Source organism: Carcharodon carcharias, chromosome 11, assembly GCF_017639515.1.
Source record: "Carcharodon carcharias isolate sCarCar2 chromosome 11, sCarCar2.pri, whole genome shotgun sequence".
NCBI classification, from domain to species: Eukaryota; Metazoa; Chordata; class Chondrichthyes; order Lamniformes; family Lamnidae; genus Carcharodon; species Carcharodon carcharias.
Genome location: NC_054477.1, coordinates 47,533,844 through 47,557,352, shown reverse-complemented (window position 1 = coordinate 47,557,352; position 23,509 = coordinate 47,533,844). Strand labels below are relative to the sequence as shown.

General features: G+C 40.3%; 1 protein-coding gene across 2 annotated transcripts in view; it reads left to right on the top strand.

The window, feature by feature from the left end:
• The window catches only part of pan3 (poly(A) specific ribonuclease subunit PAN3), a 203,791-nt gene that overhangs the window by 134,122 nt on the left and 46,160 nt on the right, over window positions 1–23,509 (top strand). For both annotated transcript variants that reach the window (XM_041198817.1, XM_041198815.1), the window contains 5 exons: window positions 10,860–11,018; window positions 11,458–11,574; window positions 16,282–16,383; window positions 20,134–20,299; window positions 21,317–21,404. In XM_041198817.1, the coding sequence (XP_041054751.1) occupies window positions 10,860–11,018; window positions 11,458–11,574; window positions 16,282–16,383; window positions 20,134–20,299; window positions 21,317–21,404 (632 nt within the window). The remainder of the gene's footprint in view (window positions 1–10,859; window positions 11,019–11,457; window positions 11,575–16,281; window positions 16,384–20,133; window positions 20,300–21,316; window positions 21,405–23,509) is intronic.

The window sequence follows — 23,509 nt, the reverse complement described above, 5'->3', positions numbered from 1 at the left end:
TTCACTATAATGTGATTTTTGTATTTTCAACATATGCCTATCTACCTTTTTACTGCATCTAAACCACTTTTTATATATACTAAAGTAATGTAGACTTATAATTTCCAAAACATTCTCCGCTAGATGTGAAAAAGTAGCTTTATCAGAATAGAAAATAAAGTATTGCAACTAAAACTGTAATTGCTCCAAAAAGAGACATGCTGCCGAAGCTTTTTGTCTTGCACTCATCAGGTCAGATTTACAAGAATACCAAATTCCAATTAGAGTCCATTTGCCAATCAATCGGCACAGTCTTCTCATGCAGTATAAATTGTTGTTCCCGTTGAGATTTGGTATTCTTGAAAGTCTGCCCTGATGAGTGCAAGCCAAAAAAATGTCAACTGCATGTCTCTTTTTTTCAGCAATACTCAAATACTGTACTACCAAGCAATTATAAAACAGTAATGAGGCACAGTTGGACTTCTTGCCTGTTATTAAGTAAATAGTTCTCAAAATCTTAACAAAAATTGCAGGATTTTTAAAAATTATTGTGCAAATTTAAAATGCCCGCATAGTGTATATTTTTAGTAATACTTTAAGTCCAGATGTTGCTAGTACAAATCCAGTACTTCCAAATTACTTGAGTTTTTTTGATTTTATTTTTTCCACAGTTCGTGTGCTGATTATCTTTAGGGCATAATTGGACACGAATAAGAAAATAGTAGTCATTTTAGCTAACACATTGATCTAATTAAAGAAAAAGTGAGATGTATTCATGTTTGGTGTAGCTATATGTCGACCTTGAGGTTGCAACTTCAGTGAGCTTTCGACTGCTGTGGCTGGTGGATGTAACAGAGTCGAGACCGTGACTCACCGTTACAAATAGGATATTAGTAACATTATCACTATTCAGTCATAAAACCTTTTGTTCAAATGTAGTCATGCATTTGGCTTCACCAGGATTTTATTGGCCTCTATAAAACTTGAATATGTATTCGTATAGTCTTTAATGCAGAAAAAACACCCCAAAGTGCTTCAGGAACATAATCAAAGCATGGGCATCAAGACAAAAAAGGTGATATTAAATATGGTCAGGGTCAAAGAGGTAGTCTTTAAGGGAGGTTTTAAAAGGAGAGAAATGGGGTGGGAGGTGAATTCTAGAGTATGGGCTCCAGGTGCCCAAAGACGCAGGGCAAAGAGTTTGGGGGTGGGGGGTGCAGTGCTGGGGATGCAAAATGGGCATGAGTCAGAGAAGCATAACATTTGAAGATGGAGGAATTATACTGCTTGAGGAGGCTATAGGGGGTGGTCAAAGAGGATCATAATTCTCAGCCATGTGTTCATTTTTTAATTTAAAGGGCAGGGATGATGGGTGAGTGGAAAGATGCATGATAGAGATATGGGCAGGAGAAGTTTTGGATTAAGTTTACGGAGGGTGAAAGATGGGAGGTCTTTAGGGAGAGCAATGGAATCATTAATTTGAGGGAGATAGATGCATTGATGACAGTGTTAGCAGCAGATGGGTTGAGATGTAAGAAAGCTCTTGATAGCTTCTGATCCCATGGGATGAACTTTATGTTTGGAAATTGGGTGTGTTACTCCCCACCACTCTCCCCATTAAGTAAATTCTGGCGTGACAATATCAGGTCGCCAACGTGAACATATGAATCACAGAATCTTTACAGTGCAGGAGGTCATTCGGCCCATTGAGTCTGCACTGGCTCTCTGAAAGGGCATTCTACCTTGTCCCACTCCCCTGCCTTATCCCCGTAACTCTGCATGTTCTCTCTTTTCAGATAGCAACCCAATTCCCTTTTGAATACCTCAGTCAAACCTGCCTCCAAGGAAATTTGTTTTCGATTCCAACCACCCTTTGGGTGAAAAAATTTGTCCTCACATCACTTTTGCTCCTTTTGCCAATTATTTTGAATCTGTGCCCTCTCATTCTTGATGCTGTCTTGAGTGGGAACAGTTTCTCACTATTTACCCTGAACATACCCCTTGGGATCTTGAATACCTTTGTCAAGTCTCTTCTCATCTTTCTTTCCTCCAGGGACAACAGTCCCAACCTGTCCAATCTGTCATCATAGCTATGTCCTTTATCCCTAGAATCATTCTTGTGAATCTCCTCTGTACTCTCTCCAATGCCTTCACATCCTACCTCAAGTATGGTGCCTAGAACTGGAGGTAGCACTCCAGATGAAGCTTAACTTGTGGCTAAACAAGTTCGACATGACCTCCTTACTCAATGCCCCTATTAATAAAGCCTAAGATACTACATGCTTTATTAATTGCGTTCTCAACATGCCTTGCCATCTTCATTGACTTATGTCCTCATACACTGAGGTCCCTCTGTTCCTGCACCTCCTTTAGAGTTTCACCCTTTATTTTAAACTGTCTCTCCATATTCTTCCTGCCAAAATGAATCACCTCACACTTCTCTGCATTGAACTTCATCTGCCACTTGTCTGCCCATTTCACCAACATGTCGATGTCCTTTTCAAGTTCAAGACTATCCTCGTCACAGTTGACTTTTCCAATCTTCATCTCATCTGCAAATTTTGAAATCATGTCCTGAATGCCACAGTCTAGGTCATTAATATATATCAGGAAGAGCAAGGGTCTCAACACTGACCCCTGGGGTTCTTCCTCCAATATGAAAAACAACTCTTTTTCACTGCTCTTTTTCCAACTTCTTATCCGAGTGCCTACTTTCCCTTTTGTTCCATGAGCTAGAATTTTGCTCACAAGTCTGTTGTGTGGCATTGTGTCAAATGCCTTTTGAAGATCGATATATACCACATCAACAGCATTTGCCCTTATCAACCTTCTCTGTTGCCTCCTCAAAAAGTCCAGCAAGTTAATTAAACATGATTTTCCCTTAATGAAGCTATGTTTGCTTTAATTAATTGTCCTGCACTTGTCTAAGTAAGTATTGATTTTGTCCCAAACTATAATTTCCACAAATTTCCCACCTACTGAAGTCAAGCTGGTCTGTAGTTGCCAGCTTTAGCCTTGCATTTCATTTTGAACAATGATGTAACATTCACAGTTCTCCACTCCTCTGGCACCACCCCTGTGTCTAAACAAGACTGGAAGATTATTGCTAGTGCCTCTGCAATTTCCACACTCACTTCCCTCAGGATGCACCTCATCTGGACCTGGTATCTTTTCATTTTAAGTAAAGTTGGCCTTTCCAATATCTCCTCGCCCTCAGTTGTAAATTCTTCAAGTGTACCAGCTATCTCCTCTCTCTCATCTCAGCCTGGGTAGCATCTTCTTCCTTTGTAAAGACAGATGCAAAATACTCGTTTAATACCTCTGCTATTTCTCCTGCCCCCACATGCAAGGCTCCTTTTTTTTATATCCCTAACTGGCCCTTTACCACCCTTCTATTATTTATATGTTTATAGAAGACCTTGGGATTCTCTTTTATGTAAGCTGCCAGTCCCATTTCATGCTCTCTGATTTTCTTTTTAGTTTTTTCACTTCCCCTCTGGTCCTTCTATATTCAGCCTAATTCTCCACTGTATTTTCTATCTGACATCTGTCATACACACACCCCTTTGTTTTCATCTTTACCTCTGTCTCTCTTTCGTCATCCAGGACGCTCTGGATTTATTTTTCCTACCTTTCTCCTTCAAGGGAATATACTTTGACAGCAATATTTTTTCTTTGAAGATGGCCCATTGATCAGCCACCGTCTTTTCTGCCAACATTTGATTCCAACTCACTCGACTCAGGTGCATTCTCATTCCATTGAAGTTGGCTTTCCCCCGATTAATTATCCCTGCTCTGGTTGAGATGTACAAAATTATGTTCCTTGTCCTTTTCCATGGCCAACCTAAACCTTATGATAAAATTGTCTCTCCACTGATACTTGATCCACTTGGGCCAACTCATTGCCCACATCCAGGTCCAACAGTGCCTGCCCTCTTACTGGACCAAAAACATACTGCTGCAGAAAATGATCTTGAATGCGTTCCAGGAAGTCATGCCCTTCTTGTCCCTTTGCACTATTCCTATCCCTGTCTATATTTGAATAGTTGAAGTCCCCCATTGTAATTACTCTATAATCCTTGCACCCCTTGTATTTTTTTCACAAATTTGTTTCTCTACATCCCTTCCACTGGTTCATGGTCTATATAGTACACTAATTTATGTTTTGAGCCTTTTTCATTCCTTACCCCTAGCCAGAGAGATTCTGTCCTTGACTCCGCTGGAACATCCTCTCTCTACAGTACTGTAATGCCATCTTTAATCAATACTATCACGCCCATCCCCCTCTTCCCCTTTTCTTCCTTTCCTGTTTCTCCTAAACACCTTATTGTACTCAGCAATATTTAACGTCCAGCCCTGACCTCCTTTGAGCCAGGTCTCTGTTATAACACTAATATCATAATTCCAGTTGTCAACCTGTGCCTGTAGTTCACCAGTCTTATTAACCACACTCCATGCAATTGCATACAGGCACACTAAGCCTGATTTAGGTTTTTTTACTTTTCCCCCTTACTCTGATCCCATCAACTGGCTTACTATTGCCTTCTCTAATTCTGTCAAACTCTCCAAGTATTCTATTAACCTTGATGCTGCTCTCTGATATATCCTGCTTATCAGTTAATACTTCTCTACCTCCCACTGCCAGTTTTTCTCCTCTGAGTTTCCACTCAGGTTCCCATTCCCCTCCCCAACCGCACTAGCAAACCTCCCCACGAGGACATTCATCCCAGTCCTGTTAAGGTGTAACACGTCCTTCTTGTACAAATCCTACATGCCCCAGAACTGGTCCCAATGCCTCAGAAATCTAAAGCTCCCCATCTCCTCCATTTCTCCTCCAGCCACGTATTGAACTTCTCAGTCTTCCTATTCTTATGTTCAGTAGCATGTGGCATTGGGAGTAATCCTGAGATTACTGTTCTTGAGGTCCTGCTTTTTAAACTCCCTAAAATCTGCTTTCAAGACCTCACCCCTTTTCCTATTTGTGTCATTGGTCCCAATGTGGACCACGAGCTCTGGCTGTTCACACTCCCTCATAAGAATGTCCTACAGCCATTCTGTGACATCCTAGATGCTAGCACCAGGGAGGCAACAAACTGTCCTGGAATCACGTCTATGGCTGCAGAAATGCCTGCCTGCTCCCCTAACTACGGAATCCCCTACCACCAAAGCACTTCCACTCCTGCCCTCTTGTGCAACTGAGCCATCCATGGTGCCATGAGCTTGGGTCTTGCTACAGCTCTGAGACACCATCTTGCTCACCAGTATCCAAAATGGAAAAGTAGTTAGAGAGCAAGATAAACTCAGGATTCCTGCACTACCTCCATGTTTCTCTTAGATACTGTGGCGGTCACCTATTCCCTCTCTGCCTATGTGCTACTTAGCTGCAGTCTAATCACCTCTCTAAACATGCTTGCATGTAATCCTCAGCCTTGCAGATGTACCAGTGACTCCAGCCACCGCTCGAGTTCCACACCCAGAGCTCAAATTTCTGTATTTGGTGACACTTCCTGCAGATGTAGTCACTGAGGGAACTTTGTGTCTGCACGACTTCCCACATCCCACAGAATGCACATTCCACCTGGCTGAGCTGCTCTGACATTCCTTGAACTTTATATATAGTGTTTACTACAGAATGGTATAATATAACATAACCTCACCTGTCACTCACAAAGTGCCTTCTCTGTGCCAAGCCCAGAAAGGCCCATACTTACGAGACTCCTGTGATGTCACTTTTAGACTTAATCTGTAAGCCCCTGGCTTGCTCTCTCTCCTCTATTTTATGGGCTCTGTCTCTGAACTCCCACTGCTTTATGGGCTTCCCCTGTAGAAAAATAAGAGTCATCCCCTGGAGGCTAAAATAAGGTGGAAAACAAAAGGACCACCTCCTTCCTTCTTCACCGAGTCCTCTCACTCACCAAACTCCAATTTGAGCACTTTAATGCACCCAGCGCAGCACCCCAGTGCAGACAAAAGTAGCACTGAAGGTAGTATGCTTTTATGTTCCCTGATTTAAGCTCCTGAAAACCAGTTTAAGCCAGTTATCTAATTAGTTAGCTCCAAGCAGAGCCTGTATACTCCTGATTTAAAGCTGGACTAAACCTCAACTTCTCTCAACCCAAAGAGCAACTTTTAATTAATTGCTAAATTAAAGAAAAGACTAGACTTTACATAGAAATTAAATTAAATTAACCCTTAAGACTCCCTCACTCACCAAACTCCAACTTAAGCATGCTAATGCAACAAAACAGCACTCCAGTGCAGACCAAGAAAATAGCAATGTTTCTACCAATCAGGGTTCACTTGCCAACCAATCAGCATTCTCTTCTCATACAGTATGAATATGCTGTTTCCCTGACATTGGTATATTTTCTTGCGAATTGCCCTGATGAGTGCAAGATAAAAAACTTTGACAAAAATGTGTCTCTTTTTCACAATACTGAAGTTCTGTACTGCCAAATGACTATATGAATTTCAGTACCGGTGTGTTGCCAGGTATATAGGCTGTACATCCCAAAGATTGGTGTATTGTATCAAGCAGCACATCCTTTGGCTGTTTGCAATAGGCAAAGTACTGACCATATTTCAATCAGCCTGTGTTTGCAACACTCAAAACATAGTGCCCGACATTAGATGTGACTCCGTGATTGGACAACATCTGCTAAACAATTTAAGATTATCATTCAGGCTCACAGTGTGGCTCACTTTTGCATGCTAAAAACAACATTTATTCATACACAAGGATAAGTCCTTTGCAGACAGATGGAGCATGTCCACACATTGTGCCCTTTTCAAATAAACAAAAGCTTAGGGAGCAGTCATTCCCTGGTTCATCCCCAGTTGACCAATCAGAGTCGAATATCCATTTTGAATTTGAAGAAACTGGGCAGTTAACTGAAATAAAAACAGAAAATGCTGGAAAAACTCAGCAGGTCTGACAGAATTTGTACAGAGAGAAACAGAGTTAATGTTTCGAATCTGTATGACCATTCTTCAGAGCTAAAGGGAAAGAGAAGAGAAGAAGGTCTCTGTTTCTCTCTCCACAGATGCTGTCGGACCTGCTGAGTTTTTCCAGGATTTTCTGTTTTCGTTTCAGATTTCCAGCATCCGCAGTATTTTGCTTTTATCTGGGCAGTTAACTATTCAATGCTACATTTTCCATGGCAACGTCTCCACCAGAGTCCGCTTGTCAACCAACGAGCACTCTCTTCTCATGCAGTATAAATTGTTGTTTGGTAAATTGTTGTGATTTATCTTGGTGACTGCTGTATCTTGGTGACTAGATGTAAAGCTTAGCTTTTTCAGCAATACTAAAGCTACATTGCAGTATGTTGGCACTAAAAAGAGATGCCAACTACAACAACATCCCAATAAAACATACAAGTTAAGATTTTCTATCATTAAACTTATGTACTGTATGATTTGATAACTTAAACCTCATTAATTACACAAATATGTTAATGAGGTGAAGTCTAATTGCTCATAGTGGAGAAAAAAGTTTTTTTCTTTCATGGAATGTGGGTGTTGCTGACAAGCTCAATATTTATTGCCCACCCTAATTACCCTTGAGAAGGTGGTGGTGAGCTGCATTCTTGAACTGCTACAATCTATGTGATGAAGGTACTCCCTCAGTGCTGTTACAGAGGAAGTTCCAGGATTTGACTGAGTGACAATGGAGGAATAGCAATATATTTCCAAACCAAAATAGTGAATGGCTTGGAGGGAAGTTTGAGGAGGTGGTGTTCCCATGCACTTGCTGCCCTGGCACTTGTGTAATGCAGATGTTAGTTTCCACTTATCACCCCAAACCTGAGTGCTCCTCAGGCTTTGCTGCATGTGGGCATGGACAGCTTCATTAACTGAGGGCTTGCAAAAGGAACTGAATGCTGCAATCTTCAGCAAACATCCTACTTATGCTGTCTTAAAGGTCATTGATGAAGTAGCTGTAAATGGACCTGGAACACTGCCCTGAGGAACTCCTGCAGCGATGTCCTGGAGCTGAGATGATAGGTCTCCAACAACCACAGCCATCTTCCTTTGTGCTAAGTATGACTCCAACAGGCGAAGAGTTTTCCCCAAATTCCCATTGACTTCAGTTTTGCTGTGATTGCTTGATGCCACATTATCAAATGCTGTCTTTATGTCAAGGACAGTCATTCTCTCCCACCTCTGGAATTCACCTCTCCTGTCCATATTTGGATCAAGGTTGTAATGCCGTCTGGAGCTAAGTGTTCCTGGCAGAAAACACAAGCTGTGCATCAGTGGTCATTGGTTGGTAAGTGTCTCTTGTGCCATTTATCAAGTGTTGATGACACCTTCCGTCATTTTGCTACTGATTGAGAGTAGACTGATTGGGTGTAATTGGCCAGATTGGATTTGTCCTGCTCTTTGTGGAAAGAAACGCACCTAGGCCATTTTCCGCTTTGTTGGGTAGATGCCATTGTTACAGATGTACTGGAAGAACGTGGCTAGAGCTTCAGCTAATTCTGGAGCACAATTCTTTAGGAACATAGCTGGGATGTTGTCGAGGCCCCTAGCCATTTCTGTATCAGTGCATTCAACTGTTTCTCAAATTGACTAAAGACTGGCTGCTGTGAGGAGGCCAAGATAGATCATCCAGTTGGGATGTCTGCCTGAAGAAAGTTGCAAATGCTTATGCCTTGTTTCCTGCAGTCACATGCTGGACTCTGCCATCAATGAGGATGGGAATGTTCCTTCTCCCATTAGTTGTTTAATGGTCCACTACCATTCATGACAGATTGTGACAACTACAGAGTTGGATAGTTGTGGGATCACTTAACCCTATCTCTAACATGCTACTTCTGCTGTTAAGTATGTGTTGTAGTCTTGCGTTGTAGCTTCAAGTTCCTAGGTGTGCCTGTTGCTGCTCCTGGGATGTTCTTCTGCACTCCTCATTGAACCAAGGTTGGCCCCCTGGCTTCATGGTAATGGTAGAGTAAGGGATATACCAGTCCATTAGATTGCAGATTGTGATGAAATACAATTCTGCTGCTTCGAATCGGCTTCAGCACCTCAGATGCCCTTTTAGCCCATGTTTGACTTGATGCCATGAGACTTCATGAGGTCCAGGGTCAGTATTGAAGTCTCCCAGGGCTATTCACTCCTGAATGTATACCACTGTACTGCCAACCTCTAGTGGGCCTGTTCTGCCAGTTGGACAGGAAGTAACCAAGGAATGTGGTGAAGGATTTGAGGACATTGATGTTGATTCTGTGAGTATGACTGTCAGTCTGTTACTTGACTGTGACACAGCTCTCGCAATTTTGGCAAGTTCATATGTTAGGGAGGAGGATTATACAGGGTTGAAAGGCTGGTTGTACCTACGATTTGTCCGAATCCAGCGCCTAGATCGATCTGACATTCCAGTTTTCAGTACTGATTTGGTGTAACCGAGTGGTTTGCTAGACCATTTCAGAGGGCAGTTAAGTCAGCCACATTGCTATTGGCCTGGATTCAGATATATGCCAAATTGGATGAGGATGGATGATTTCCTTTCTGAAAAGAACGTTAGTGAACAGAAAGAACTTGATAACAGTTTGGTAGGTTCATGGTCACCATTACTATTATGAACTTTTTATTCCACATTTATTTAATTAACTGAATTTAAACTCCTCAGCTGCTGTGATTGGATTTGAGCTTATGTCCGGATCGTTGGTCCAGTTCCCTGGATTTCTAGACCAGTGACATGATCACTGTATTACTGGAACTCCATATATCCATATTGAAGGTGCATTGAGCAGTACTGTCTGTAAAGTAGATTTGCACCACTTTGTTGCTAGATACCTTGCCACAGACCACAGAGTCATTGGGCTAGTGATTTTCTTTGCTGTCTAGCATAGTCTGAAGGTAACGGCAGTTTCTTTTCAGGACTGCAGAGCCAATACAATACTGATTGTTAATTTGTTTGTTTACACACACAAGTTGCTCAATATTGTACTAAAGTGGTATACTTGAGTATATTTTTTGGCATAGTAATTTCTGATGACTTAGCGTATAAATCAGCTTTGAAAAGACTTGGAATTACCTCACAGCACGTGCTGAAACTAAAGTAAGTTGTGAAACTATGAGTACAATAAGCAGTCACCTGATTTGCTTTATGTGCAATATGTTTTCCTATTTCTTCTAGGGTTACTTACTCTAAAGTTGGTTAATTTTTCAGAGTTTTGTTAGACTATCACATTTATTTTCTACTGAGATGCATGGTATTACTTTAATTTATTGAGCTATGTAATCCTTTTTACTTGATTTACACCTTTTTTTCTGACCATTTTCAACCTCTCCTGCTTCTGAAAGTGTCGATTCTTTGCTGAGGTGCTGCTTCATGCATACTTGGGAATCCTTAGCACCTCGTCTAAGCAATCATTCTTCATGCGAGAATCTAAAGCATAAGTCTGAATCTTTCTTTATTAATCTTGTACACATTGTTCCAGCAGGGATCACTAGATAGCGTTTAGGAGTGGGAACAATAACTGCTTTTTGCCCCCTTTCTGACCCAGGGTTTTGTTCCTCCTACAACCAGGGATCTCAACCCATTTGTATACAACTGCTATCTGGCTGGGACTAGCTAATTCAGTACAGTTCAGGAATCTAATCAGGGAACTTTCTGGTTTATAAGGCTCAGCTACTTATTGAGTGAACTAATTTGAGCCTTTGAAGGAGTTTATTTTTATCTATTTAAGGAGTAGTTGTTAATCAATCTAGATTATAATAATATAAAGTGTTCTGAGATTTGCTAAGAACCATATATGTTAATCTACTTAATGGAAAAGAGGAGAAAGTCTTCATTCCATTTTAGTTTGTTTTGTATGGGCTAGTGACTTGTTTTCTTCTGCTTATAATAATGCATGGATTGTCTGCTATAGGGTTTCCAACAGAGGTAGACAACTACCACAGTCTTTTTCCTTTGGAGCCTCCACCAGCTAGTCGGCTACAAAAAACAAGTAATTTTGGTTTCATTACATCCTGTTATAAAGCTATCAATAGCAAAGACGACCTCCCATACTGCCTTCGCAGGATACATGGTAAGGAATTTTAGACTTGCAATCATCCTATGTTAGCAGCTTGCAACTGTTCTGTTAAGTTGCTTTAAGTAATTATGTCTTGTAGAAATGTTTTTTCCAAATCATTTTTTATGCTTGAGGCCAGAGATACAGGTAATCCGAAGTGGATCGTTTCTAACTTTGGGAACCCAGTGTTATCATATTGTACTGTCTAGTTAGGTAAATACAAATTACAAACTTTAATACTCTATGATGGTATCAGAAGCCCATTCCTTACTACAATAGTGCATTTTTTTCATTGACTGTATCTATTCCTATTGCCTGAACAATACAGCCATTCTGTGTAAGTAAGTTCAAACTGTTCAAATTTCACATGAACCCTTACAATCAACTGAAATACTGGATCAGATCCCAGGGATAAAAGATCACAGTTTTAACTGTACTTTGGGTACATTTCCAGGCTTTCGGCTTGTCAATACTAAGTGTATGGTCTTAGTGGACATGTGGAAGAAGATACAACATTCAAATACAGTAACGCTTAGAGAAGTATTCACCACCAAAGCATTTGGAGAACACTGTGAGTAGTGATTTTTTTCCCTCTGTAACAACCAACATAAGCAGTATAGTGCACATTTTCTAGCAGAAGATTATTGAAAGTCTTAGCAGTTATTACTTGATGAAATAAATCTATTTTAGGGCATTTTTTCCAGCTAGCCAAGTTGATAATTACTGGTTTTGAGCTCTGGGTAGCATCTGTAGTTTTTATGGTGTATATGTGTAACCTAACCTTTAGACAGATTATTTTTAGAATGATTTTCCATTTTTATCCTTATTGAACTGTTTACATAAATGTATCCTCAATAAGTCAAAAGGACAAGGCAAATGCATTGCATATATTTCTTGATTAAAATCCTTCATCTGAAAGAAGGCCACCATCTGCTCAGTTGAAGGAGTTATATGATTTAGCAACTCAAAGGACGGAGGTTTAAAGAACAATTTGAATTCTTGTGTGGTGGGGAGGAAAGAGTTACTGGAAGATATGAATGATAGAGAAATGAACTGGGAAAAGTTACTGAGCTTCACATTCTGAAGGAGCTAAGGCAATGCCATGATATCACAATAGGCCTGGGGAAGAAGCAGGCTTCAAGAACTACCTTAGCCAGTGCAGGGTTTGAACCCATGCCATTGGTGTTATTAAGCACACCCTCTAACCAACTGTTCATACTGGCCCCTTTATTTTAATTTCATATTTTCCAAAGCCAAGGGTTTATGAAGCTTACAATCTGTAGCCTTCATGTTCCTTTCCTCTTGCATAAAAGGTAAAAGCACAACCATATAATATCTTGGGTAACAAACTTGATAAACTTTTCTCTACAATTAGCATGTGTTTTTACAATAATCATCTATATTAGTATTCTCTCATTAACATCATGAATATTAACTCCAAAGTATGTTACTTTTTCATTGAGGGATCTCAGCATACTAATGAACACTCAGCTAAATGAGAACCTAGTTTAACGGTTAACTACTATGGAAGCTAGCTTGGCTTGGTGATCTTGCTCTTTCGTTTTTTTCCTCATTGTGAGCAGCAGTTTCACATGTATCTATTCGGTTACTTGTCAAAGGGCTTTTAAAAATAGTGCGAAGGGGTTTGCAGGAAGCTTTTTTTCATTTTGAAGATGAAATTTGGAGGTCATTGTCGTAACGCCAGTGAGTTTTTTTTACATTTTGCAGCTCAAAAATGAAATATCAACTCTGTTCCGCCTCCATTGGATCTTCAAGTCAAGTCATAGTCATCAGTGACAACATCCAGCCTCTGCATCTGCTAAAATAGTTCTGACTGTTTCCAGTAACCAAACCCCATGATCATTGCATTGCTTACTGACATTGGATAATTTCAATGTTGAACACTGTTTGAAAGGCTACAATAAGGCTCATGTCGAGTGTTTGATTCAGAAGGAGAAAACCCTGAACAAGGAAAACTCTAATTCTGCAAACAAGCAAGCATCATGTTCCAGTTTTTCCAAGATGCATATTATCAGCTTTGTGTCAGAAAATAGAAAATGCTAGAAATACTCAGCACGTAAGGCAGCGTCTGTGGAGAGAGAAACAGAGGTCAGGTTTCAGATCTGTGAACTTTCACCAGAGCAGATGGAAAGTCACACACCCAAAATGTTAACACTGTTTTTAACTCCACAAATGCTGCCTGACTTGCTGGTATTTCCAGCATTTTCTGTTTTTATTTCAGATTCCCAGCATCTGCAGTATTTTGCATTTGTATTTCTTCAGAAAATAGTTTATTGCTGTTAATGGAACTTATTAATTGGGCCACTGATGTCTTAATACAATTGTAATTCCAAGAATACTTAGCCTCCACGCTGAACTGCTACTTAAGTTCAAAGCTGGAGTAAATGTTTTAGTGATTTAAGACAAATAAACGGCCATCCTTCAATATTTAGGAAGGTGGAGAAGGCCCTTGATCTCTGTAATAGGAAACATTGTGACTGGTTTAATGAAAATGACCAAGAGGTACAGGACCTAATCAAGTGTAAACGCAAAACTATCATTGACTGAAAACTTCACCTAAGCTCAAAAGAAAAGCAACAGCCTGACAGGCAGTTGAAGGCAGTGGTACAGCATATAACCCATGACAAAGAACAAATGGTGGGTAGAAAGAGCATGGGAGATCCAACAACTCTCAGACACCAACAACATGCACAGTTTCTTCGGTGTTGACAAGACAATATATGGACCAAGCACTCAAGGGCACATCCCACTGACAGTCAAGCATGGAGGGGAGCTCATCAAGGACAGGGAGACTGTCATTGCTTGCAGGAGAGAAAATTTTGAAGAACTTCTGCTTTCGATCGAATATCCTCAATGCCATTCTTCAATACCCTGCCTGACTCAGTCTCGGCGCTACCTTGGTCTGGAGCAAAGTTGAAAAAGTAATTCAACAGCTGAAGTATGAAAAAGCCCCTGGAATCCCTGCTGAAATTTTGAAACACGGCAGAGATACACTCCTGGCATGGCTGCACAACCTCTTATTCCTTATCTGAGAAGAAGAGCGCATGCCGGGGGATCTCAGGGACACTCTGCGGCAATACTTGAGAAGAGCGATAAGTCCGATTGCTGTAACTACAGAGGAGTCTCCCAGCTGTCTACCAGAGAGAAGATCATTGCGCCCTCCTCAACTGCATCCTTCCAGTGGCTGAGGAACTCCTTCCAGAGTGACAGTACTGTTTTCGCTTATTGAGAGGCACCACAGACATGATATTCACTGTGTGGCAAATTAAAGCAAGGTGCAGGGAACAGCACCATATGCTGTACATGGTCTATTTTGACCTCGCGAAAGCTTTTTACTCTGTCAACCACAAAGGCTTATGGAGTATCCTCCTTAAATTTGGCTGCCTCAGAAATTTGTCACCATCTTCAGCCTGTTGTACAATGACATGCAAGCCGTGATCTTCAACGAAACTACCACAAACCTTGTCTCAGTGAAAACTGGGGAAAAACAATGGGGTTATTGCAACAAATCTCTTCTATGTTTTCCTCGCTGCAATACTGCACCTCACTTCCAGCAAATTACTCACAGGCGTGGGGTTAATCTACAGAATAGATGGGAAACTGTTCAACCTATGTCGCCTTCAATCCAAAACCACTCCAACCTCAGTCATAGAGCTTCAGTATGCCAATGATGTTTGTGTGTGCACTCACTCAGAAACTGAGTCTCAGTTCATTGTGACTCTTCTCCAAAGCATATGAAAAAATGTGCCTTTCACTAAACACTCAGAGAACTAAGGTCTTCTTACAACCAGCTTCCACTGCAAAACACCCCCGCATGCCGATTAAGATCCGTCACAAGATCCTGGAAAATGTGGACCATTTTCCGTATCTTGGAAGCCTCCTTGTCGAAGGCGGACACAGATGACAAATTTTGTCATCTCTTTTATTGTGCTAGCTCAGCCTTTGGCTGATTGAGGAAAAGAGTGTTTGAGGATCAGGATCAGCAAGCAGCAGGAGAGAACAAGATTGGAGTGGGGATATAAACAGCACAGAGAAGGTGAGAGTTCAGTCAGCGAACAGCGAAACAGAGCAAAATCAGGAGCAGGGATATAAACAGCTATCTGCCGCTGCCTGTAACCAGGAACCAGTCAGAGCCCACATTCAGAAGGAAAAATCAAGGTGTGACATCACAGGGAAGCAGGTAGGTGATGGGCTGGTGAGTATTTCCTATTTATTTTAGCTAAACTAGGGAATAAACTGGTGCATCTTTTCTATCTTTTTTAAAGTAAGACTACTAAGATATATTAATTATTAGTAGGGTTTATCAGTATTAGTAAAGCTTATTAGTATTCTTAAGGTTTATTAATAGTAGTGAGGTTTATTAGTGTTGATAAAGGTTTATTAGCAGTAGTTAAGATTTATTAATAGTAGCAAGTTTATTAATTAACAGAGAAATGGTAGGGCTGCTCCAACCGCTAGAGTGCACATCCTGTGCTATGTGAGAACTCCAGGACACTTCCTGTATCCTGGATAACCATTTGTGCAGAAAGTGTTGTCAGTTGCAGCAGCTTGAGTTCCAGGTTTCAGAACTTAAGCAGCAGTTGGTTTCACTGCGATACACCCATAAGGTTGAGAGCTTCGTGGATAGCATGTTTATAGATGTGGTCACTCCACAGCTTAAGAGTATGAGGGAGAGAAGCAATGGATGACCAACAGACAGTCAAGTAGAAACAGGCAGGTAGTGCAGGGGTCCCTTGAGTACATCCCATTTTGCAACCAGTATTCAGTTCTGAACACTGGTGAGTGTGATGATGCACCTGGGGAGTGCAACCAGAGCCAAGCCCATAGCACCATGGATGGCTCACCTGTACAGAGAGGTACAAGAAAGATTAGAAGAGCATTTGTGATGGTTGAATTGATAGTTAGGGTCAGTGAAGTACTGACTTTTAATCTTGAAAGATGGTGGCCTAAATACTAAGTTTTATTTTTTTGTGAGCTGGCATACTGGGTCTATTGTCCATCAGTAAGAGAAAAAAAAATTCCTTCTACGTCTTTACATTTACCATAATGTGCAAACTAGCTTGAAAAAATGTTTGTGTAACAAACCAATGAGTCATGTAGGATCGATTTTGTTTCTGAAGTTTCTTTTACCTCAAATATGGTCTCTATGAGCTAAAGAAAAGCAAACATTTAAAGCTTAGGAGATTTTTCCATGAGAGATGTCAGGGAACTGCAGGTTCAATTTTGACATAGATTTTATTGGTTGCTTTGTCTACAGCACTTGTATTTGCTTATGACTTTCATGCTGGTGCAGAAACAATGATGAACAGGCACTTCAATGATCCCAGTGCTGATGCCTATTTCACGAAAAGAAAATGGGGTAAGCAGAAATACATTTAAGTGATTACTATATTAATGCTTAAAACAGCAACTTATATTGTGCCTTTAACATAATGAAATGTCCCAAGGTGCCTCACAGGAGCATTATGACAAAGTATGACACTGAGCCATGTAAAGCAATATTAAGTCAGATGACCTAAAGCTTGGTCAAAGGGATAAGTTTTAAGGAGTGTCTTAAAGAAAGAAAGAGAGGCAGGGAGGTGTAGGAGGATATTTCAGAACTTGGGTATAGGCAACTGAAGGCACAGCCAACGGTGGTTGAGAAATTAAAACTGGGGATGCACAGGAGGCCAGAATTAGAGGAGTGCAGATATCTTGGAGTGTTAATGAGCTGGAGAAGATTACAGAAATGAGTCGGGATGAGGCCATGGATGGTCTTGAAAGCAAGGATGAGAACTTTAAAATCAAGACATTGCTTGACTAGAGGCCAATGTAGGTCATCAGGCAGATGGCTAATAGGAGAATGGACTTGCTGTGAGTTAAGACATGGGCAGCAGATTTTTTGATGACCTCAAGTTTACAGAGCGTAGAATGTGGAAGACCAGCCAGGGGAGGCAACAAAGGCATGAAGGGGGGTTTCAGCAGCAGATAAGCTGAGATGGGTGAAGTCAGGCAATGTTTTGGAGGTGGAAATAGGCAGCCTTAGTGATGCAATGAATATGAGGTTGAAAGCTCATCTTGGGATCAAATGTGACAATAACATTGTGGACTGAGATGTTTAAACCCACACTGGGGCTGAATATTAAGCGTCCATGCCGGGTGTGTTTTCAGTGGGAGGTGGTGGGGGGGGGGCATGCAGGTAAGATAGGTTGGGTGACTTACCCACCATCAAACTGACCACCATAATATGCTAGGTCGGCAAGTGCCAAAATCAGCAGCACGCCATATGTAAATAAATAATTAAAGGTCACTTAGGCATGCTTGCAAGCCTATTGACCTGAATAATACGCCGCCCATTCCAAAATACAGCTGGAGTGGGCAGGCTGTTTTTAATGCCTAGATGAAAAAGGGTGGGAAGGGGTTGGTGGTGGCTGGCTGCTCCTGAGGGCAAGACTTCCCCTCATTGAGGGGCAGAAGTCCCATGTTCAACCAATTTAGCCTGTCCCCAGTATGTTATGGTAGTGAGGTGGGCTTGTTCTGGTCATGTTAGCTTCTGGATAACTTTCCTTCGGTGGAGAGAGTGTCCAGCAGTCCACCCCCACCTCCATAAAATGCAATCCATTTAGCTGGGGAGTGGAGTTTGGAACAGCAACTGAAAACAATTGCTTCAGTCTTCCCAATATTTAATTAGAGGACATTTCTGCTCATCCAGTACTGGATGTCAGATAAGCAGTCTGATAATTTAGCAATAGTGGAGGAGTTGAGAGAGATGATGGTGAGGCGAGCTGGGTGTCGTCAGCATACACATGAAGACTGATGCTGTAGCTTCAGATGATGTTGCTGAGTGGTAGCATGTAGATGAGAAATAGGAGGAGGCTAAGAGGGATCCTTGAGAGGCAGCAAATGTAATGTTGCGGGAGCAAGAAGAGGAGTCATTGCAAGTGACTCCCTGCAATTAGTTAGATAAGAACAGAACCAGTTGAGAGCAGTTCCACCCAGCTGGACAATAGTAGAGAGGTGTTGGAGAGGGATGGTGTGGTCCACTGTGTTAAAGGCTACTGACAGGTCCAAAAGGATGAGAATGTAATTTCTACCATTGTTGCAGTCACCTAGGATGTCATTTGTGACTTCGATAAGATCAGTTTCAGTACTGTGGTAATGGCAAAAACCTGATCGGAGGGATTCAAATATGGAGTTCTGGGAGAGGTGGGAATAGATTTGGGAGGTGACAACATGTTCAAGAACTTGAGAGTGAAGGGGATTGGAAATAGGACTTTAGTTTGCAAAGATGGTGTGGTCAGGCATTTTTTTGAGAAGAGGGGTGATGATGGTAGATTTAAAGGAGAGAGGGCCATCATCTGAAAAGAGAATGATATTGGCTAATATGGGATCAGAATGGGAAGTTGGGGATCAGTTTAATGAGAGTAGGATTGAGGGAATAGGAAATGTCTCTCATGAACAAGATGAGCTCTGAGAGGGCTTGATGGAAGATAAGAGAGAAACTAAAGGAAGATGCAAGTTTAGTGCTAGGGCAGAGGGTAGTGTTGAAGGAAGTTTGACCAGGTGGGCTAGTGGAAGGGAGGAATGTGGCAGAGACACTTGATCAAATTGTCTTTATCTTAGACGGTAAAATCTTTCAATAATTTCCTGTCAAAAATAAGCAACCGACTTGGAGCAGCATTGAAATGTTTGCTATGGGATGGTAAGCTGCATTGTTTTATCAGAGTACCTCTGGCAGCACCTTATCCTAGCTTGAGGCTAAGCTTTCTGGGTTTAGATGAGTGAAATGTGTCCACAGGGAGTGGGAGGGGGTAAATGTGTATTCTATAACATCCAAAGAAAAACCAGTTGTGGATTTCTCAGGATTTTAATTTGGAAGCTCTTAGTTTCATAATTGGTTTCCACTGACTAATAACTGACTAAGAAGAAAACATTTTTGCCATGCTTCAATGTCAATATTTAGAAACTCTGATTTATGAATTTTTTTTACAATTGTGTTAGATTTTGTGTGCATTTTTAAATGAGTTGAGAATTGTTGCAAGAAGGATTGTACAAGTGTGTAGAACCTATTGTATCCAAAGTGTCATGAGTCTAGGGAAATTATTTTATTAAGAAATTTCTAAACTTTGTGCAAAAGTGCACTGTGGTAGTGTCACTGCTTATCATTGTAGAAAGAGATGTGGGTAAGCCACAAGGAAATAAAAACAAAACTATAAACACACAATTAAATCTGCAAGGTAAATTTAGTTCCATGACACCCGTTACTCTGTTTTACCAAAATGATGTAGATGACAGTTGAGAATTGGGACTCGTGGTTAAGTGGTTTAGTCGCATGTTCCTTGGGCCAGACACTGTGGGCAGTAAAAGTGTCTTATCCTACCAAGCCATCTGCTGCCCTTGTCCATGAATTTAATTTGTCAGAAATGTGGTAGCAAATTTTCTCCCAGTTTAACAAATAACCGATACAATGTTTCAGCTTCAAGCTGATTTTCATTTAGAACACCTGCAGAAAGCTAACATTGCTGCTGCCTCAACCACCACCTGAAAAGGAAATGCAAAAAACGCATAAGTAAAGATTTCCATTTTGCACAGCAATGTTCTTCATTCCACTTAAATTTTATGCCACTTCATCATTAATAATGTGCTACTTTTGCTCTATTTTTCATTGCTCCTTTTAAGTTTCTGTTTGCAGTTGGAGCCGCTATAATGATTTATGTTTCAGGATGATTATATGGATTAGAATTCCATTTATGTAGGAGTTGATACTTTATTGGCTTGCTGGCTTAATCCAAAGGTTTCTGAACTTATTTTTATTTTCTCGTGGGATCTATGCATCGCTGGCAAGGCCAGCATTTGTTGCCTAGCACTAATGCCCTTGAGAACATGATGGTGAGCCACCTTGAACTGCTGGGGTCCATCAGGCGCAAGTACACTGCTGCTGGGGAAAGTCTCTTAAGTGGCTATCCATCTAAAAGTTCAAGATTCTTTGAAGACTTGCTATCCTGCAGTTCACTGCATAAAAGCCATGACCTGTTTCCAGCTTCTCACAATAATGACATCTTCCTGTCTTTTCGTGTTACCCCTGCTATTCAACAGCTAAAATGCCAACGAGTACTCTTGTTTATTCTAGGCCAGCATGATGGACCTCTCCCTCGCCAACATGCAGGATTACTGCCAGAATCACTTATTTGGGCCTACATCGTCCAACTGAGCTCAGCACTGCGGACTATTCATACAGCAGGACTGGCCTGTCGTGCTATGGATCCAACCAAGATTCTTATAACTGGTAAAACCAGGTAAGACTCTGAAATGAAATACTTTATTCCAGATCAATTTTTTTGCTTAAAATTTGCATACTTTTTCAAATGTTCAGATTTGCTTAAATATTTGCTACGTTGGCAGTATGCTTATATTTATTCTTCATCAATTGTTGAAGAGTCATGCGGACACGAAACATTAACTGTATTCCTCTCCTCAGATGCTGTCAGACCTGCTGAGTTTTTCCAGCTATTTTTGTTTTTGTTTCAGATTTCTAGCATCCGCAGTATTTTGCTTTTTGCTTATATTTATTTATTGACCTGCAAATCACTCTATTTGTACTCTGTTTGCTTACATTTATGGAGCAGCACAGAAAAATGACCCCAGTAGTAATAAAAAATAATTATTTTTCTAATTTTTTAAAGTTTAAACTGGATTTAAGGCATAATTTTATTAAATTAAACTCAAAATTGTGAGGAGTTGCATAAGATGTCAAATTCTATTAGTCTATTATTTGGTTTTGTGTTAATTTCAAGAAAGACATTTTCAGAACAACATCATTATTAAATTTTTAAAAAGTCACCTTCAAAGAAAACCCCAAGAAACTTGGGATCTTCACTCATTTGAACATTGTAACGCACACTTGGTTTTAGCACTTAACCCCAGATCTAGCTTATCCTCTGTAAATCTGTTGATTTCATTCAGTGAATTTTGTCTTTGATTGTGTTGTATAAAATCTTATTTTTTTCTCTTCCTATTTGCTTTAGACTTTTGCACATTTTTACCTTGAACTATATGCCAAATTTTAACTCTCTCATTGTCAGTGACATAACTGACTGTAATTCATTCTTAAGTATCATCCTCATTAAAATCAATGAAATCTTGGCCTATGTAGTGTTTTGATATTCTTTTAAATTATTAACTTACAGATCGGTTTTAATAAGACAAGCTGAATGGGTAACATTCAAGTTCAGGTTTGAAACTTAAGTCTGAAACTATGAAAATCTGCATTCATTATGAAAATGTTTCTGAATTCACTTTTTTGTTTTTGCAAGATTACGTGTCAATTGTGTTGGAATTTTTGATGTCTTAACGTTTGACAGTAGTCAAAATAATCCACTGGGAATGATGCCTCAGTATCAGGTGAGTTCAGTTTTTAAATTGGACTCAAACATTATTGAAAAATTAATTTTGCCAGTTTTGATTAACACTGCTTCAGGGGTTACCTGTAGTGACATCACTTCCTAATTGAAGCAAATGCTTTAAAAATTGTTCCCCCACCTCCATTTTTAATATTCTTAATCCCTGCAGAACATTCAGTGAGATGAAAGTTTAACCATTGCTTGGACAAAATTTACCTTTTCACAACTCACTAAAATTTGCTCAACCACATCAAATTTTACAATACCTCGCTTTCATATGCTAAAACTGCTGATTGCTTTAAAATCATGAAGGGCAAAACCAGACTCCTATTCTGCACTTCCAATCAGCTTTTAAAGCCCCTTTTTCCTGCCCCATGACATTTACATCTGCTAATGATTGCGAGCACATCAGAGTTTTAGTTTTCATCTCTAATATCAAGCCCATGCATGTAGCTACTTCCTGTTCCTCTTAATCTTGGATCTCTCCACAATCACCCCATCATTTTAGCCGTAAAATCTTATTACTTTAATGTACCTCATCCAGCTCCCCTTCTTGCTTTCTTCAAAATAATCTCTTTGATGACATCTTCCTCTTGTTTCCAGACCCCCTGCCCACATAACTCCGAATCATCCAGCTACTGTTCCTGGACTTCATATTAGCTCACAAGTATTGTACCTTAACACTTAACTCAGTCTATCTGTCTTCTGTAATTGTAGTCACATTTGTAACCTCCTTTTCCCCACTAAGTTCCTCGAGTTTTTAATTGCTTCCCAACTCTGTGTGCATCTCTCCAGAAATTCGCTGCATGAGTCTCTATAGTCTGGTTTTTGTCCATCACAACACTGAGAACGATCAGGCTGAGACATTCCCCATGGCATTGACGGGGTTGCACCTGCGCTTTACCTCTTTGTTCTTGATTTTTCTAAGGCACTTAATTCTTTTTTCACCCAGTCCTCCCTCCACTGCTGCTCTTTTGTTGCTTTTTTCATGGGTCTACCCTTGCTTCCATTCTTTCTCCTTGTTAGCAGCCATTGTATTCCCACACTGGCCTCCACCCCTCCACTATATTATCACCTCCAGGGTACTTATGACACTTCGTGACATGATTCCTAAATATTATGTTATCTATTCATTTGCACCTGCGGATGCAGTTATTCCACCTAGTCTCCATATGTTCCAACCTACCTAAAATGCAGCTGTTACTACACTTAAGTCCCACTCATCCATTGCTCCTGCCAACATACTCTATCTTCCTCCACAACTTTGCTTCATCCTTCCTCTACAACTTTGCTCTTTGATTCACGCCCTTTGACCTTTCAGCTTTGGCATTGAGAGTATCGTAAGCTTACTCTAATGATAGGCCCTATGGCCACCTGGCCTCCTCTCTAGAGTTCTCTTCTGGAATTGCTGTACCTCTCATGTTTTAAAAACCCATCTTTTCACCCAAGCTCTGTATTTCTGAAACTCTTGCTATTTCACTGTAAAGTGCCTTGGGCTGTTCAGTATAACAATTCTATATAAGCTATGATTGGTCTTATGATTAGCTTTTTGATATAAATACATTATATTTTATTTTTGTGCCCTTTATCTGAACTTTATTAATTAATAGGAAGGGTTGTCTCTTACCTTTGGAAATCTTAGAATTTCCTAGGCTTTAAAAGATAAAAAACAGAGCTAAATATGAATTTGTGTGATCAGTTAAATCATTGGTTGCTTGACCTTTTTAAAACAAAATAATAGGAGTTTTTTTCCAAACTGTGGCTATGTTGTATGTTCTGCACAAATGCAAACTTTTAACTTGAACAGATACCTGTAAAAGCATTGTGCACACAAATTTGTTTGCATATTAAGCAACAGATGAAACAATTTCAAGGTGTGCTGAATGTTGGCTCACTTCGGTCACAGACCAGGAGCTGGCAGAAGCTCAAGTCTGGAATGCTCTCAGTAGAACATACTTCAATGTATTTAAAAACAAACCTGCTGGAATCAGTAAAAATGAAGAAAAAAATCTTACTTTGGAAAGAGAAACTTCTATATGTATAATCTAACAAATTCAAATTTAAGATAATCTGGTTGCTTGAAACTTCATTAACTGGAAGAATAGT